Genomic DNA, 19,723 nt, shown 5'->3' with positions numbered 1-19,723 from the left:
AACACTTTTAAAATAAAACACATTGGAACCACAATGCCAAAAAGGCAGGTCAAAACTTGCTGCCTGAACCTGATTACCTGCTAAAACAAAGTTAGCATTCAACATGTTTAACATTCTCCTTAAGATTTTAACAAGACCCAGAGCCTCAAAACATAATATTCAAAATATCCAAAGTATAATCTAAGATGAGTCAGTATACCAAGAACTCTCCAGAGAAAAGACAACCAACCCCAAGGAGACACAGATGTTGGAATTTAAGCAAATGCTGCAAGCAGTCTAACCAGGCAGGAAGAAGAAAGGGAGAATGCTTTTGAAACAAATGTAAAGAAAATCTTAGCAAAGAAATAGGAGATAGAAAAAATCAAATAGGAAATAGCAATAACTATGCCGGATATGGTGGCTCATGCCTGTAATCCCAGTACTTTGGGAGGCCAAGCAGGGTGGATCACTTGAGGTCAGTAGTTTGAGACCAGTCTGGCCAACATGGCAAAACCCCATCTCTTCTAAAAATACAAAAAGAAAGGCCAGGCGTGGTGGCTTAAGCCTGTAATCCCAACACTTTGGGAGACCAAGGCAGGCAGATCACGAGGTCAGGAAATTGAGACCATCCCGGCTAACACACTGAAACCCCATCTCTACTAAAAAGATACAAAAATATTAGCCAGGCGTGGTAGCACAAACCTGTAGTCCCAGCTACTTGGGAGGCTGAGGCAGGTGAATCACTTGCACCTGGGAGGTGGAGGTTGCAGTGAGCCGAGATCACACCACTGTACTCCAGCCTGGGCAACAGAGCGAGATTCCATCTCAAAAAAAAAAAACAAAAAAAAACCGAATTAATTAGCTGGGTGTGCTGTGGTGCACACTTGTAATCCCAGCTACTCCAGAGGCTGAGGCAGGCGAATCACTTGAACTCAGGAAGCAGAGGTTGCAGTGAGCTGAGATTGTGCCACCACTTGAACTCAGGAAGCAGAGGTTGCAGTGAGCTGAGATTGTGCCACTGCACTCCAGCCTGGGCGACACAGCGAGGCTCCCATCTCATTCATTCATTCATTCATTCATCCATCTGATGGAGCTTTGCTTATCACCCAGGCTGGAGTGCAATGGCACGATCTTGGCTCACTGTTCTGCCTCCTGGGTTCAAACAATTCTCCTGCCTCAACCTTCTGAGTAGCTGGGATTACAGGTGCCCACCATCATGCCTGGCTAATTTTTGTATTTTTAATAGAGATGGGGTTTCATCATGTTGGCCAGGCTGGTTTGGAACTCCTGACCTTAGGTGATCTGCCCGCCTCGGCCTCCCAAAGTGCTGGGATTACAGGCATGAGCCACTGTGCCCAGCCTGAAAAAATGTTTTTAAAAACTCTCAGGGACCTGTGGGACAATACTAATGACTCTTGTCAACAGAGTCCTAGAAGGAGAGGAGAAAGAGTATAGAGCAGAAAAAATGTTTGAAGAAATCATGGCTAAAACTTCCCAAAACTGGCTGGGTGGAGTGGCTCAGGCCTATAATCCCAGCACTTTGGGAGGCCTAGATGGGCAGATCACCTAAGTTCAAGACTAGCCTGACCAACATGGTGAAACCCCGTCTCTACTAAAAATACAAAAATTAGCTGGGCATGGTGGCAGGCGCCTGTAATCCCAGCTACTCGGGAGGCTGAGGCAGGAGAATTGCTTGAACCTGGGAGGTGGAGGTTGCAGTGAGCCGAGATCATGCCATTGCACTCCAGCCTGGGCGACAAGAGCAAGACTGTGTCACAAAGAAAAGAAAATAAAGAAAAGCAAACAAGATATACTCACATCCACATCCATAGCCAGCATGGTGGCATGCACCTGTAGTCCCAGCTACTTGGGAGGCTGAGGCAGGAGAATCACTTGAACCTGGGAGGTGGAGGAGGTTGCAGTGAGCGGAGATCTAGCCAACTGTACTCCAGCCTGGGCGACAGAGCGAGATGCCATCTCAAAAAACAAACAATGCATATTCTCAGGTGAAGGAAAAGAAGAATTTGTAACCTACAAATCCACTGTAAAACAAATGCTAAAGTTCTTTAAGCAGAAATGACACCAGAAGAAACAGAACATTAAGGATGAAGAGCAATAGCAATGGGAAATATAATAGATTGTTTTTCTACCCTTAAGTTCTTTAAAATGTTTATGACAGTTGAAAGTAAAAATTCTAAATCTGATGTGTTTCCTCAAGAGGGAATTCTCTAGATATAATTTTAAAACTTAATTATAAATTCACCTATAGCTGGGCGTGGTGGCTCATGCCTGTAATCCCAGCACTTTGGGAGGCCAAGGCGGATGGAACACCCGAGGTCAGGAGTTTGAGACCAGCCTGGCCAACATGGTGAAACCCCTTTCTACTACTAATTGGTGGGCTCCTATAATCCCAGCTACTCAGGAGGCTGAGGCAGGAGAATCGCTTGAACCCAGAGGGTGGAGGTTGCAGTGAGCCGAGATCACGCCACTTCACTTCAGCTTGGGTGAAAGAACAAAACTCCATCAAAAAATAAAAAGGCTGGAAGCAGTGGCTCACACCTGTAATCCCAGCACTTTCGGTGGCCGAGGCAAGTGGATCACCTGAGGTCAGCAGTTCGAGACCACCCTGACCAACATGGAGAAACTTCATCTCTACTAAAAATACGAAATTAGCCAGGTGAGGCGGCACATACCTGTAATCCCAGCTACTTGGGAGGCTGAGGCAGGAGAATCGCTTGCTGAGGCAGGAGAATAGCTTGAACACGGGAGGCGGAGGTTGCGGTGAGTCAAGATCACGCCATTGCACTCCAGCCTGGGCAACAAGAGTGAAACTTCGTCTCAAAAATAAATAAACAAATTAATTAATTCACCTAGAAGGCTGGGTGTGGTGGCTCACGCCTATAAATAAACAAATTAATTAATTTGGGAGGCTGAAGTGGACAGATCAGCACTTTGGGAGGCTGAGGTGGATGGATCACTTCAGCCCAGGAATTCTAGACCAGCCTGGACAATGTGGTGAAACTACGCCTCTACAAAAGACACACAAAAAATTAATGGGGCACGATGGTGTGTGCCTGTAGTTCCAGCTACGTGGGAGGCTAAGGCAGGAGAGTTGCTTGAGCCTGGGAGGCGGAGGTTGCAGTGAGCCAAGATTGTGCCATTGCACTCCAGTCTGGGCAACAGGAGTGAAACCCTGTCTCAAAAATTAAAAATAAAAATAAAAAGATAAATTCACCTAGAACTAAGCATTTTTAGCATTTACTATGTGGAGTTTCAGTATTTGTAGTATGTGGTATTTGTCATTTATAGTAATACATATGACTACGAGATAAGGAGACAGTAAAGGGACCTATGTAGTGGTAAAATTTCTACATTTAACTTGAAGTGATAGAAGAAACTCTGATTGTGGAAAGTATGTATTTTATAATCCCCAGAGTAAGGGTTAGTAAACCATATTCCACAGGCCAAATCCAGCCCACTGCCGGTTTTTGTAAATACAATTTTGTTGGAATGTAGTTATACCTAATCATTTACATATTATGTATGGTTGCTTTTTCACTACAGCATCAGATTTGGGTGTTGCAACACACATCGTATGGCTGGCAAAGCTCATCGTATTTATTATATCTGGTCCTTTACAGAAAAAGTTGGCCAGCCGGGCAAGGTGGCTCACGCCTGTAATCCCAGCACTTTGAGAGGCCGAGGCAGGTGGATCACGAGGTCAGGAGTTAAAAACCAGCCTGGCCAAGATGGTGAAGCCGTGTCTCTACTAAAACCACAAAAATTAGCCAGACACGGTGGCAGGCACCTGTAATCTCAGCTACTTGGGAGGCTGAGGCAGGAGAATCCCTTGAATGTGGGCGGCAGAGGTTGCAGTAAGCTGAGATTGCGCCACTGCACTCCAGGCTGGGCAACAAAGTCTCAAAAAAGAAAAGAAAAGAAAATGTTTGCCAATGCCTGTCCTAGAGCAACCACTAAAAAAAAAAAAAAAAAAAAAAAAAAAAAAGATAAAAAGAGATTTAATGGAAGAAAAAAAATCTATACATAAATTAAAATGGAATACTAAATAACATTCAAATAAACCAAAACAAAGATGGAAAATGGAGACCGAGAAATTGCAAACAGAACAAACATAAAATAAATAATAAATAATATAAATGCAAACATATTAATAATTATATTAATTATTTTTATTTTTTTGACATGGAGTCTTATTCTTGTTACCCAGGCTGGAGTGCAGTGGTGCAATCTTGGCTCACTGCAACCTCTGCCTTCCAGGTTCAAGGGATTCTCCTGCCTCAGCCTCCTGAGTAGCAGGCATTATAGGTGCATGCACCATGCCTGGCTAATTTTTGTATTTTTTTTTTTTTTTTTTTTTTTTTTTTTTTTGAGACAGAGTTTCGCTCGTTACCCAGGCTGGAGTGCAATGGCGCGATCTCGGCTCACCGCAACCTCCGCCTCCTGGGTTTTAGGCAATTCTCCTGCCTCAGCCTCCTGAGTAGCTGGGATTACAGGCACGCGCCACCATGCCCAGCTAATTTTTTTTGTATTAGTAGAGACGGGGTTTCACCATGTTGACCAGGATGGTCTCGATTTCTTGACCTCGTGATCCACCCGCCTCGGCCTCCCAAAGTGCTGGGATTACTGGCATGAGCCACCACACCCCACCAATTATATTAAATTTAAATGGCCTAAATACAATTAAAAGACAGATAGGCTGGTGGTATACATCTGTAGTTCCAGCTACTTGGGAGGCTGAGATGGGAGGATTGCTTGAGTTCGAGAAGTTGAGGCTGCAGTGAGGTGTAATTGTGCCACTGCACTCCAGCCTGGGTGACAAAGTGAGACCATGTCTCCAAACAAAAACTCATTTCTGTAATTCTAGCACTTGGGCAGGCTGAGGCCTAAGGATCACTTGAGTCCATGATTTTGACACCAGCCTGTGCAACACAGTGAATAGATCTCTATTTATTTATTTATTTTATTGTATTTTTTATTTTTATTTTTATTTTTTGAGACGGAGTTTCGCTCTTATTACCCAGGCTGGAGTGCAATGGCACGATCTCAGCTCACTGCAACCTCCGCCTCCTGGGTTCAAGCAATTTTCCTGCCTCAGCCTCCCGAGTAGCTGGGACTACAGGCGTGCGCCACCACGCCCAGCTAATTTTTGTATTTTTAGCAGAGAGGGGTTTCACCATGTTGGCCAGGATGGTCTCGATCTCTTGACCTCATGATCCACCTGCCTTGCAAGTGCTGGGATTACAGGCATTAGCCACTAAATCTCTATTTAAAAAGATATCAGAATAATTTTTCAAAAGGCCTAGAAATAGTGTCAAAAAAATTTCAGTATGAAATAGGTTGGTTAGAAGTAAGAAGATGGAAAAAGACATACCATCCACACTAACCATAAGAAAGCTGGAAATGGCTGTAGTAACAGTAAAGTTCAGAGCAAAGAAAATTACCAGAGATAAAGAGGGACATTAGCCGGGTGCGGTGGCTCAAGCCTGTAATCCCAGCACTTTGGGAGGCCGAGGTGGGTGGATAACAAGGTCGGGAGTTCGAGACCAGCCTGGCCATCATGGTGGAACCCCATCTCTACTAAAAATACAAAAAAATTAGCCAGGCGTGTTGGCACTCATCTATAATCCCAGCTACTTAGGAGGCTGAGGCAGGAGAATTGCTTGAACCCAGGTTGCAGTGAGCCTAAATCATGCCAATGCACTCCAGCCTGGGTGACAGAGTGAGACTCTGTCTCAAAAAATTTAAAAAAAGAGGAACATTATATAATAATAAGATATTTGGTTTCTCAAATAGATAGAATAATTCTGTTTTCTTTTTTTAATTTTTTATAAATACGGGGTTTCACCATGTTGGTCAGGCTGGTCTTGAACTCCCGACCTCAGGTGATCTGCCTGCCTTGGCCTCCAAAGTGCTTGGATTACAGGTGTGAGCCACCATGCCTGGTCAATAGAATAATTCTGAATGTCTGTGCATTTAACTACAGAGCTTTAAAATACATGAAGCAGGCCAGCCACTGTGGCTCATGCCTGTAATACCAGCACTTTGCGAGGCCAAGGCGGGTGGATCACTTGAAGTCTCAGGCATTCTATTAATAACAGCACAAAACAGACTAAGCAATCTTGAAAGCCACAAGTTACCAAAACTCACCCAAGAAGAAAGAGGTGGATGTAAATATAAAATGTACGACCATAAAACTTTGAGAAGAAAACAGATGAGAAAATCTTAGTTACCTGGAGTTAGGCAAAGAGTTCTTAGATTTAACATCAAAAGCATGACTCATAAAAGAAAAAAGTGGTAAGTTGAGAGTCATCAAAATTCAAAACTTTTGCTCTGAGGAAGACAACAGTAGAAGGAAGAAAGGACAAGCTACAGAATGGGAGGCAATACTTGCAAATCTACTTAGTAAAAGATTTTAGCCCGAATATATTAAGAACTGTGAAAACTCAGTAAGAAAATAACCTAATTTTTAAAAATGTGGGGCCGGGCATGGTGGCTCACACCTGTAATCCCAGCACTTTGGGAGGCCGAAGCGGGTGGATCACCTGAGGTCAAGAGTTTGAGACCAGCCTGGCCAACATGGTGAAACCCTGTCTCAACTAAAAATAAAAAAAATAGCCCTGCATGGTGGCAGGTGCCTGTAATCCCAGCTACTTAGGAGACTGACGTTGCAGTGAGCCAAGATCGTGCCACTGCACTCCAGCCTGGGTGATAGAGTGAGACTCTTTTTCAAAAAAAAAAAAAAAAAGGGCAAAAGACTTAGACACTTCACAAAGAGACTATTGTGATGGCAAATAAGCACATGAAAAGATGCTCAAATCATTAGCCATTAAGCAAATTCAAATTAAAACTATAATGAGGCTGGGGGTGAGGGGGCACATTGCCTCACGCCTGTAATCCCAGCACTTTGGGAGCCGAGGCAGGTGGATCACGAGATGAGGAGGTCAAAACCAGCCTGGCCAATATGGTGAAACCCTATCTCTACTAAAAATACAAAACTTAGCCAGGCATGGGGGTGCACACCTGTAGTCCCAGCTGTTCGTAAGGCTGAGGCAGAAGAATTACTTGAACCCAGGGGTCGCAGGTTGCAGTGAGCCAAGATTGTGCCATTGCGTGCCAGCCTGGGAGACAGAACGAGACTCCACTCAAAAAATAAATAAATAGGCCGGGCGCGGTGGCTCATGCCTATAATCCCAGCACTTTGGGAGGCCGAGGTGGGTGGATCACGAGGTCAAGAGATCGAGACCATCCTGGTCAACATGGTGAAACCCCGTCTCTACTAAAAATACAAAAATTAGCTGGGCATGGTGGTGTGCGCCTGTAGTCCCAGCTACTTGGGAGGCTGAGGCGGGAGAATTGCTTGAACCCAGGAGGCAGAGGTTGTGGTGAGCCGAGATCGTGCCATTGTACTCCAGCCTGGTGACAAGAGCGAAACTCCATCTCAAAAAAAAAAAAAAATTAAAGATAAATAAAAACATAAAAAATGAAGCTACAATGAGATATCTAGTAGAATGAATAGAATACCTATATACCTATTAGAATAGCTAAAATAAAACAAAAACCAGAGACAGTAACTGCTGGCAAGAATGTGAAGTAACTAGAACTTTATTTTTTTTTTTACTCTTAAAGCATTTATTCATTACAACATTCTCTGATTTCACATTAGCTTAAAATTCAATTCAGTCTTCACATTACTCCACTGAGGTCACCACCTCAGCCTATGACATAACACCTCCTCCAGCACTCAGTGTGACCCGCATCCGCACAGTGAGCCCCACAGTCAGCCTCTTTGTTTCCCAGGTGAACCAACTAGATGTTAATACTGCTCTGCTACAAGGTAAAAGCTCCTAACTCAAACTTATTGGAAAAGGAGTGAAATGTCTGCAAAGTGCACTTTAAGAAGAGGTACTTTTTGCTTATGAAAAGAAACCAGTGAGTCCTCTAAGGATAATAAAAGGGAGTAGTTTACAGTTAAGCACATGATTTGGAGTGAAGAATTAGGATGTTGCTCTGCTTGTCCAGGCTGTTAATACTCTTGCTCCTCCTGTGGGCCCCTTTCATCAGGTATCACAAAGCCTTCATCTGTGGCATACAGGGTCATTCTCCCCCTCATTCTCCTGACAAATCAATTCAATGTTTTGTAGCTTTCCGAAGTAGAAGTCCCTCTCTTTCTCCAAGTCTTCAACAGTAAGTTTCAATACGTTGACCTGCTGCATCAACTCAGCTGCCTCGTCATCCCCATTGCCCACACCAGGGTTCTTCCGCACCACACCAGGGCCAGCCTTAGGAGCCGCAGCAGTTCTCTGTGTTGAGATGGGCCTCTGGGGAGCTGCACTGCTAGAACTGAGAGGTTTCTTCGGTTTATTCAGGGCTGGAGCAATGAGGGAGGGAGCCACTGCAGTTTCTTGACCTTGTCTGGCAGCCACAGGGTCATAGTCTTTTCCATCATAGTTTGCATCAAAAAACTTCTTGAACCACTGAACAAATTCAAAATCGTCCTGAAACTTTCCTTTTACTAATATGTCCACAGGAATTATTTTGTCAACACCCATCCTCTTAAAACCCGCTTGTAATATTTTGAAGTTCTGGATGTACTCGTGTTCTAGCTTAGCTTGGAATTTCACTTTCTTCAAGACAATGGAGCCAGGAAACAGCATGTCCATAAACTGACAATAGGCAGCCCCTGAGCACAACTGTTCAATCTTTGTCAGATTCAACTGCAGAGACTCATTGATCCAGGCCAGCATGTCATGTCGACTTAGATCTGGTCACTGACATTGAGTTATACGTTCACTGCCATCTTCTGCTCTTGATGGAACTGTGTCCACTGCCCGCACCCGGCTCCGGTTCCATCTTCGTCTTGTTCAGACTGCCAGACCCTGCCCACCCGCCCACACGAACTAGAACTCTTTCAATTGCTGGTGGGAATGCAAAATGATACAGCCACTGTGGAAAACACTTGGGCATTTTCTTATATAGTTAACCATACAGTTACTGTATGATCCAGCAATCCTGGTGTGCTCTGGTCTGGAGATGGTCCAGGGCCAAGTGCTCAAGACATGTTGACCTGATTTTGTGCACAGCAGCTCACTGCAAAAGAGACTAAAGGTTGCAATCAAGAGCACATAGAACTGAGCTCAAATCAAAAATGACAAGAAGATGCCAAGTTCTGATGGAAGCATGTATGTATGTAGTGTAGGGGCATCAGAGTTTGTATATAAGGCACTGTGTGAAGAACTAGAACCTAGTTATGTTGAATACCGAAATATTAAAATATGACTGTTTGATGCGTCACATTAAAATACTAGTTTCATGTATTTAGAATTGAATATTAAAATATCGAATATTAAAAAAAAGAAAAGAAAAGAAACAAAGCCAGGCACGGTAGCTCATGCCTGTAATCCTAGCACTTTGGGAGGCCGAGACAGGCAGATCACCTGAAGTTGGGAGTTTGAGCCCAGGCTGACCAACACGGAGAAACTCCGTCTCTACTAAAAATACAAAATTAGCCAGGTGCGGTGGCACATGCCTGTAATCCCAGCTACTTGGGAGGCTGAGGCTGGAGAATCCCTTGAACCTGGGAGGCAGAGGTTGCGGTGAGCCAAGATTGCACCACTGCACTCCAGACTGGGTAACAGAGTGATACTCCAACTCAAAAAAAAAAAAAAAAATAGTTGGGTATGGTGGCACATGCCTGTAATCCCAGATACTTGGGAGGGAGGCTGAGGCAGGAGAATCTCTTGTACCTGGGAGGTGGAGGGTGCAGTGAGCTGATATCTTGCCACTACACTGCAGCCTGGGTGACAGAGCAAGACTCCATCTCAAATAAAACAAAACAAAGAAAACAAAACCACCTTCAAAATGTAACATACTATGTGATTTCATTATGTGACATTCTGGAAAAGGCCAACTATAGCAATGGAAAACAAATCATTAGTTGCCAGGAGTTAGGGGTAGAGAAAAGGTGTGCCTATAGGAGCAGCAGGAGAGGGCTTTGAGGGGTGATGGAACTGTTCTCATCCTGATTGTGGTGGTGGTTACACTAATCTGTACATGTATCAAAACTCACAGAACATCTTTTCGGCTTTTGGCTCGGAGGAGGCCAAGGTGCAACTTTCTTCGGCTGTCCCGAATCTGAGTTCATACAACACCAGCTGCCTCCACTATGCCACCAAAGTTCAACCCCAACGAGATCAAAGTCGTATACCTGAGGTGCACCGGGGGTGAATTTGGTGCCACTTCTGCGCTGGACCCCAAGATCCGCCGCCTGGGTCTGTCTCCAAAAAAGGTTGGTGAAGACATTGCCAAGGCAACAGGTGACTGGAAGGGCCTGAGGAGTACAGTGAAACTGACCATTCAGAACAGACAGGCCCAGATTGAGGTGGTGCCGCCTTCTTCTGCCCTGATCAGCAAAGTCTTCAAGGAACCACCAAGAGACAGAAAGAAACAGAAAAACATTAAACACAGCAGGAATATCGCTTTCGATGAGAATGTCAACATTGCTTGACAGTTGTGGCACGGATCTCTAGCCAGAGAACTCTCTGGAACCATTAAGGAGATCCTGGGGACTGCCCAGTCTGTGGACTGTAATGTTGATGGCTGCCACCCTCCTGACATCATAGATGACATCAACAGCGGTGCTGTGGAATGCCCAGCTAGTTAAGAAGCACAAAGGGAAATATTTCAGTAAAGGATCATTTAACAACAACAACAAAAACCTCACAGAACATACACACATGAAGCAGTTTTGCCATAGATTTTTTAAAAAGACTACAAAACAAACACACTGGGTTATCAGCACACTTGGGTAATTTTTTCCATAAAAATTTGTACAATCCACCAAAAAACTTTCTTTTTTTTGAGACGGTGCTTGCTATATTACCTGGGTTGAAGCAACCTCTGCCTCCCTAGCTCTGGTGATCCTCCCACATCATCAGCCTTCCACGTAGTTGGGCTACAAGCATGTGCCACGCCCGGCTAATTATTATTATTATTATCATTATTATTATTATTATTTGAGATGGAGTCTTGATCTGTCACCAGGCTGGAGTGCAGTGGCGCAATCTCGGCTCACGGTAACCTCCGCCTTCTGGGTTCAAGCGATTCTTCCGCCTCAGCCTCCTGAGTAGTTAGGACCACAGGTGAGTGCCACCATGCCCGGCTAATTTTTTTGTATTTTTAGTAGAGAGGGGCTTTCACTGTGTTGGCCAGGATGGTCTCGATCTCTTGACCTCGTGATCCGCCCACCTCGGCCTCCCAGGTTCAAGTGATTCAAGTGCTGGGATTACAGGCGTGAGCCACCATGCCCGGCCTATTATTATTATTTGAGACAGAATCTCCCTCTGTTGCCCAGGCTGGAGCGCAGCAGCACGATCTCGGCTCACTGCAACCTCCATCTCCTGGGTTCAAGCGATTCTTCTGCCTCAGGCTCCTGAGTAGCTGGGACTACAGGCTCGCACCACCACACCAGCTAATTTTTTGTATTTTTAGTAGAGATGGGGTTTCACCATATTGGTCAGGAGTCCTGACCTCATGATCCACCTGCCTCGGCCTCCTAAAGTCTGGGATTATGGGCATGAGCCACCACGCCAAGCCTTGTTTTTGTTTTTGTAGAGATGGGGTTTTGCCATGTTGCCCAGGCTAGTCTCGAACTCGTGGGCTCAAGTGATCTTCCCTCCTCGGCTTCCCAAAGTGTTTAGGATTTCAGGCGTGAGCTGCCATGCCCTGTAGGAAACTTTCTATTTAAAGGACTTCTATGGTGAATCATTCCATACAGCATATTAGTATCATTTCTGTCCATCTAGATTTTGAGTCCTGGCTCTCGCTGTACTACTAGATAGCTGTATGACGTTGAACAAGTCACTTCACCTCCAATTCTTCAGAAGAAAATGGAAACGGGGGTTTTGATGATATCTGGAATTATTGCTAAGGGGCATCTGAATCATCTCCAACCCTGACATTCTGCTTTACTAGGTCTGAAAGCAGACCTACTGCCACATTTGGGAATTTCCAGAGCAGATAATCTCTAAGGTCTCTTTCAACTCTAAAATTGTCATTTATATCATATTTTGGGCTTGCTGAAATTAAGATTCATCTATATTGGGAATCAGCTTCTGTCCTTCCCTGCCATATTCATTGTGAATTGTGAATTCTCCTACTCAAATACATAATATCTTTATCTGAAGTACCCAGTGGTATGCTAGGAACACAGCTTTGTTTACTTTTTTTTTGAGATGGAGTCACTCTGTCACCCAGGCTGGAGTGCAACGGCATAATCTTGGCTCACTGCAACCTCTGCCTCCTGGCTTGAAGCAATTCTCTAGCCTCAGCTTCCTGAATAGCTGAGATTACAGGTGTGTGTTACCACACCCCACTAATTTTTATATTTTTAGTAAAGACAGGGTTTCACCATGTTGGCCAGGCTGGTCTTGAACTCCTGACCTCAGGTGATCCGCCCACCTCAGCCTCCCAGAATGCTGGGATTACAGGCATGAGCCACTGGACCCAGCCCAACTTGGTTTACTTTCACCAAAGCATTTCCCATCTGATATGGTTTGGCCATGTCTCCACCCAAATCTCATCTTGAATTGTAGCTTCCATAATTCCCACGCATTGTGGGAGGGACCTGGGGGGAGGTAATTGAATTATGGGGGTGGTTTCCCCCATACTGTTCTCATGGTAGTGAATAAATCTCACAAGATCTGATGGCTTTATAAAGGGAAACCCCTTTTGCTTGGTTCTCATTCTCTTTCTTGCCTGCTGCCATGTAAAACGTGCCTTTTGCCTTCCAACATGATTGTGAGGCCTCCCCAGCCATGTGGAACTGAGTCCATTAAACCTCTTTTTCTTTCTTTTTTCCTTTTTTTTTTTGAGACGGAGTCTTGCTCTGTCACCCAGCCTGGAGTGCAGTGGCATGATCTCGATCTTGGCTCATTGTAACCTCCACCTCCCGGGTTCAAGCAATTATCTACCTCAGCCTCCCAAGTAGCTGGGATTACAGGCATGTGCCACCATTCCTGGCTAACTTTTTTATTTTTTAGTAGAGATGGGGTTTCACCATCTTAGCCAGGCTGGTCTTGAACTCCTGACCTCGTGATCCACCCACCTCGTCCTCCCAAAGTGCTAGATTACAGGCGTGAGCCACCCTAAGCCTCTTTTTCTTTATACTTTACTCAGTCTCAGGTTTATCTTTATCAACAGTGTGAAAATGGACTAATACACCACCTCAGTGTCATCTTGGCTTTTCCCAAGGTATTTCTGCTCTTTTAGAGACTCAATTCCACCAGGACAGGTCTTTCAAGGCCCTGCTCTCTCCCACCCTCTAGCTTCATGGGCCCAGATCCCTCAGATACTTGGCTGGCCGTCTTCCTGGCTGGAGAACACTGACATCTTCAAGATGATGGTCCAGAAATGGCAAGCTCTCCAGGTGGCAGGTGATAGATGAAAAGGAGGGGGTGATGCCAGAAGAAACCAGGAGTAGCACCCTATTCCCACCCAAAAGATAAGCACTTTAGGGAGGAAGAAAAGAATCTCAAGGGGCAGAGAAAAGGTGAAGAACTCTGAATGCTAACCCAGTTTGCCTCGTCTCAGGGACCGTCCAGAGGGGCCTGAGCCCAGATGGGGAAGCAACTCTCTGCTTCTCCTGATCCCCCAAGGGCTACCATTTAAGAGTAGACATGGGCTGGGTGTGGTGGTTCACGCCCATAATCCCAGCACTTTGGAAGGCTGAGGCGGGTGGATTACCTGAGGTCAGGAGTTCGAGACCAGCCTGGCCAACATGGTGAAACCCTGTCTCTACTAAAACACACAAAAAATTAGCTGGGCACGGTGGCAGGCACCTGTAATCCCAGCTACTCGGGAGGCTGAGGCACCATGAGGTGCTCTGTCAAGCTTCAGCATCCCAGGCCCCTCTCCCTCAGGCTATGCCAGCTCTGTGCCCCCAACACAGGCTCTTCTGAGGGATGAGGCTGGACAGAGGCTCCTTAGGAGAGTCAGCTACTGAGGTCTCCTCACCATGCCCCAGCTCCTCAGTGATTTTTCACCTCCCATGCCTCACCGTCCCATCTTCTTATCTTTATCCTGGTGCAGCATCACCTGTCTCCTTCCTCTCCTCTCTGAAGACTCCAGTGATGTCTAAGAGCCAGAGAGGTGAAGGCTACTACTTTCTGCTTACCCCTACCCCAACCAGAATGGGCTGAGAGAAGGCATCTTTGACCCATGCTCTTCCCTCAGCCCCTGGAATGACAGTCCCAGGAATGGGAGCATAAAGCCAGGAAGGCATATGAGTTAAATGGACTTGGAATATGTGGGTGACTGGTGGGGTTCTTACTGTGGGCCAGCTCCTGGTTCTCTGGGTCACCTCAGTTTATATGACTTGGACATGGGTAGAGGATGGAGGAGAAAGGGTATTATTACTAGGTCCTGAGGCCATTACAATAGAAAGGGGAAAAAAAATCCCAAACCACAAACAGGTTTTTTGCTAAACAACAGAACAGGCAAAATCCTATTTCTAACCCCATCCCATAGGGACTGATCTAAGCACAGGACCAACATCAGCCACACCAATACTACCTACTGGCTTTTTATGGGCAGTATATCACACTGCTGACTTATACCAGACTTAATGTCAGCTACATCTCCTAAGGGGTGTCACTGGGTATGCAAGTGATTGTTCAACCAACCCTTATTAACTAACTGAAAATGTCACTGTGATAGCTGGCACATAGAAGGTACCCAATAAAGGTCTATTAAGCCCTAAGAAAGACTTCAGCAAAGAAGAAACGAGAGTCAAAAGACTTACTTGGTTTCCCAGTCTTGTCCAATAAGATTGATATGGTCATCTTTGATTGATGTGTTGCACTGCTCATCTGATAGAATCTCTCTCGAGTCCCATTCCTATAATAGCAGAAGGCAATCAGATGAAAACATAGCGGGGTATATCTCGGCATTCAACACTTCTGTAGCCTCCTGGATGCAAGTTTCAAAATGGGTCATGTGCTGTAGTCATAATATGGTGCCATTTCATACAAGCTCCATCTATTACCACAGAAATGGCGTCTCAAACTCCCTGCTGATTCTCTCACTCTTTTGGAGACAAACATGTAACAGTACATTTTACTCAGGTAATCAAATGACAGAGCTAGAAAGGAGGCTATTGATTTTTAATGGAGCATATTTGTTTTTGTCCACAGAACTACTGCACACTAAGTTTTAAAAAAAAGACCCAGTAAACCAAGTCTCCTCTCCTGAAATATAGTCAAAGAAACGAGGATCATTTGGGAGACAGAGACTTTCTCTTCTTGACAGCAACCACTTACAGACTGAAGATAGGGAGAATGTCTTTTAAAGGCTAGTATTAATTGGGGCCATTCATTACTATTTTCTTATTTCATTTCAATTCTTTCCTGTTTTATAACCCCAGATCTAGTCATTTCTACATTAACAACATAAAAACAAGAGTCTAAAAGAACTACCTAAAACTTCAGGGTGAGCCAAGGGCTGGTTTCTATAAGCATTTCAATGGAAGATAACAAATAATAAGAATATCTTAGCACCAAATAGTAAGTGCACATACATGGGTCAGTGCAATGGGATGGAGATGGGGCAAGAAGAGAAAAGAGAAAGAAAGCAGGGATGAGAGAAAGAGAAAGAGAGAGAGAGAGAGAGAGAGAGAGAACTAAAATGCTGTTTAACTTAGAAAAGAGAAAACAAACTATCAAATGAGATTCAAGAACAAAAAGATGAAGCCCCAGCAGAAAGAACCAGTTAGGACTGATGATAGAAAGTGGGTTAAAAGGCACAGTCTAGAACAGTGGCTTTGGAGTCAAACAGACAGGAACGCAAATCTCAGTTTGCCATGTACTAACTTTGTACAAATTATCTCTTCAAGCCCCATGTAAAATTAGAAAACACAACTTACCTCATGAAGTTATTATGAGGATTAAGTGAAATATACATAAAATCTACAGCAGTGAGTGACATATTAGAAGAAAACCAAATTCTCAGGAATAAGGCCCAAGGGTGCAGAGTCAGGTGGGTAAAACAAGTGGCCATTCAGACAACAGTTGCAAACAAAGACTAACATGAAGAAATCAGTATCTCACAACCCCAAATAGTCCTTCTTGAAAATAAACACATAAACAAACACTAAACATATAAGCCTCGGAGTTTCCTGTGGTCTTGTTCATCTGAACATGCTCAGAGCACAAGTCAATCAATGCTAGACACTCAGAAAATAAATCTCTGCAGAAATAATGGAATAGATGTCATTTGGTTAATTCCAATGGTTCAAAAGTTTTCAGCTATCCCTTTTTAAAAACTTCAATTTTGAGGCTCTGACAAGATGACCAATAAACTTAAGGCACAAAGAACTAGGAATAAGCTAAGGTTCTGTAACTTTAATACCAAGAAGATATTTAATAATAAGATTTTGGAGAAGAAAAACATTTTAAAAATAAGAAATTTATAATATAAGTATTATACTTAGCTTGTGAACACTGAATAAAGAATAAATGAAAATGTGAAAACGAAATGAAAGTAAGTCAAAATTTAAAGGGATTACAAATAATCTGTATCAATATTACCAGATAGTAACGATGTTTAGCACGTATCTTTTAAAAGGGAAAATGTGTAACTGGAAGAGCTCCATTCCTTACAGGACAATAAAAGTAGAATGTCAGCTATAAGATCAGTAGATTTAGGCATCAAGGTCAGAGAGTATAGCAATCAATAGCTTGGCTGCAGGCATTTGGGGCACCACAACTCTTTGTGGAAAGTGACTGTCCTGTGCTCTGTAGGATATTTAGCATCCCTGGCCTGTACCTAATAACCAGGATGGCTCCACAATCACTGTGACAACCAAAGAGTTCATTAATCTCCCTTATGGCTTTCCTCTATGCTCTTTCCCCTGCCTCACCCCACTGGCAACTACTGGCCTAAAGGAAGAACCTGTAGATTACAGAATGACAAAGGGAATGCTCAGAAAGGACTGTTCTAAGTTAAATCTATGCTAAATAGCCAAGTTATAAAACATCCTATTTGTGATTTTTTAATGACTATAGAGCACTATCCAACAGAAATATAACATGAGGCACATGAGTGAAAAAGAAACAAGTGAAATTCATTTTAACGATAGATTTTATTTAACCTAATATATCCAAAATATTATTTTAATATGTAACAAATACAAAAACTATTAATGATATATTGGATATTCTTTCCTTCATACTGAGTCTTTGAAATCTGCTGCATATTTTATACACACAGCATATCTCAATTCAGACTAGCCACATTTCACGTGCTCAGTAGCCGCATGTGGCCAGTGGCTACCACACTAGACAGCACAAGTGTAGACCAGGGATTGGCAAACTATAGTCCATAGGCCAAATCTGGCCTGCAGCCTAATTTTGTAAATAAAATTTTATTGAAATGCAGTCATGCCCATTTGTGTACATATTGTCTATGGCTACTTCCAGGTACAAAGGCAGAGCTGAGTAATTATGACAAAGACTATGACCTGCAAAGCCAGAAATATCTACTATCTGGCCCTTCACAGAAAAAGTTTGCCAACTGCCAGTCTAGGGCTTGCACGACAAAGAAGATGTGGGAACCTACCTGAAAGAATGACTTGTGAATAGAGAGTGCCTCTGGTTCATTTTAGGATGAAATTACTGCTTTAACTGCTTCTTACTCCTAAAAATGACCTTAGTAATTTATATGTGTCAATTTCTTTTTTTTTTTTTTTTGAGACGGAGTTTCACTCTTGTTACCCAGGCTGGAGTGCAATGGCACGATCTCGGCGCACCGCAACCTCCGCCTCCTGGGTTCAGGCAATTCTCCTGCCTCAGCCTCCTGAGTAGCTGGGATTACAGGCACGCGCAACCATGCCCAGCTAATTTTTTGTATTTTTAGTAGAGATGGGGTTTCATCATGTTGGCCAGGATGGTCTTGATCTCTTGACCTCGTGATCCACCCGCCCTGGCCTCCCAAAGTGCTGGGATTACAGGCGTGAGCCACCGCGCCTGGCCATATGTGTCAATTTCAATCAATCAGCCCTCTTACTCCTAAAAATGATCTTAGCAATGTATATTTATCAACTTCAATCAGCCACAAAGGCCCTTACCAGAAACAGAAACTGGCCCAGGTCACCCATGGGACGAAGGTGCATGGTGTCATATTTATCACACTGATATGGTATAACCACCTCTGACCCCATGCATCCTAAAAGAATCGATTGAAAAAAGGATCAATAGTAACATAACGTGGATATATTATACACTTTTGATTTGGTAAATATTTAAATTCTAATACAGTAGGTGAATTGATATTATATTTGACAAAAGGAATATTTTGCCATGCTAAGGATATCATAGCTTTTCAGAGTCCCTTATTCCCATCTTAATAATTCCTATATAGGAGCATGAATGTGCTCTTAATGTCACAACAAATAAAAATTACATACATCCAAGATAGGAGTAATTCATAATGCTGTTAAAATGAAGAGAAACATAGCTCATGGCTTCTCATCAGGCAATCCTGATCAGTGGAAATGGAACATATGAACTCAAGGAACTTTACTTACTAAGGTGGTTGACAACATATCGGCCCAGGAATCCTGTTGCTCCAAACAGTGGCCATGACCCCAATGACTGAGGAATGTCCACATTTCCCATGAGGTATGAGGGCATGATGAAGCTGGCGACAGGGTGGGCCATGACACATAGATGTGGCTATTGCAGTAACGGCAGAACCTTAAACAAAACCCCAAAGTATACAACAATGGCAAATATTAATATTTTTAAAACTGTGAACACAAAATAGCTCCTTTCCCTAAAAACTTGCAATACTATTTTTCAATCAGTACTTTAGTAATTTAACTATCAAAATCAATAATAAACACAAAATACTACAACATAGAATCCACAGGACATGAGGAAATATCTTCCCTACTCTGTACAATGTACTTACCTAAAAAGATAAGTCACATTGTTTAAAAAACACATTAAACAGTCACAAAGTAGGAAAGTATAAGCCTATATAGTGAAAGGAACTGAGAATACATAATAAAGGAGCACTAAATCACATTACCATGAGGAAGGATTCCTGGATAGAATGTTTTGAGAAAGGTCTTAAACAGGAAAAAAAGAAAGGACAGAATTCCATGAGAAACACATAGCAATGCAGAGGTATAATGAATAAGCCTACCAGAGGGCAACACAAAAGATAAGTCTGTCTCCTGGAACAGAATCTGAAACTGGTGACTAATGAAAAACAAAGTTGATGATGTCAGTTGGAAGCAGAGGATTATTAATATAGAACATTAAAAAAAAAGAATGCAGTTCAATAGTTGAGACTTATTATAAAAACCACTGAATAACATCACAAATAATGATAAAAGGAGTGAAGTGCTTGAGAAAAGATGTTCTGACTTTTAGAAAGCTTAATGGCAAGAATTTTGTCAAATATCCCATTTCTTTTTCGTTTTTTTTTTTTTTTTTTTTTGAGACGGAGTTTCGCTCTTGTTACCCAGGTTGAAGTGCAATGGCACGATCTTGGCTCACCGCAACCTCTGCCTCCTGGGTTCAGGCAATTCTCCTGCCTCAGCCTCCCGAGTAGCTGGGACTACAGGCACGCGCCACCATGCCCAGCTAATTTTTTGTATCTTTAGTAGAGACGGGATTTCACCATGTTGACCAGGATGGTCTCGATCTCTTGACCTCGTGATCCA

The 19,723-nt window shown here is 43.4% G+C and overlaps 1 protein-coding gene and 1 pseudogene across 1 annotated transcript; one reads left to right on the top strand and one right to left on the bottom strand.

Annotated features, from left to right (window-relative positions):
- Positions 1-7,495: 7,495 nt before the first annotated feature.
- Positions 7,496-19,516, bottom strand: LOC105731155 (microtubule-associated protein RP/EB family member 1). Its single transcript, XM_064377496.1, has 3 exons — positions 18,578-19,516; positions 10,205-14,892; positions 7,496-9,087 (listed from the first exon to the last, which is right to left on the bottom strand). Exon 3 carries the CDS (start codon positions 8,742-8,744, stop codon positions 8,076-8,078), a length of 669 nt encoding a protein of 222 aa, XP_064233566.1. The 5' UTR covers positions 8,745-9,087; positions 10,205-14,892; positions 18,578-19,516; the 3' UTR covers positions 7,496-8,075.
- On the top strand, positions 10,148-10,661 carry LOC105731196 (large ribosomal subunit protein uL11-like; annotated as a pseudogene).
- Positions 19,517-19,723: the final 207 nt, after the last annotated feature.

Source organism: Aotus nancymaae, unplaced genomic scaffold (assembly GCF_030222135.1).
Source record: "Aotus nancymaae isolate 86718 unplaced genomic scaffold, 86718_ANA_hifiasm-v0.15.2.pri h1tg000016l, whole genome shotgun sequence".
Classification (NCBI taxonomy): Eukaryota; Metazoa; Chordata; class Mammalia; order Primates; family Aotidae; genus Aotus; species Aotus nancymaae.
This window is presented reverse-complemented; position numbering and strand designations above follow the sequence as displayed.

What these genes read in the sequence shown, in the direction of transcription:
- LOC105731155 (XM_064377496.1), bottom strand. Translation starts at nt 8,744, where the DNA reads ATGCTGGCCTGGATCAATGAGTCTCTGCAGTTGAATCTGACAAAGATT.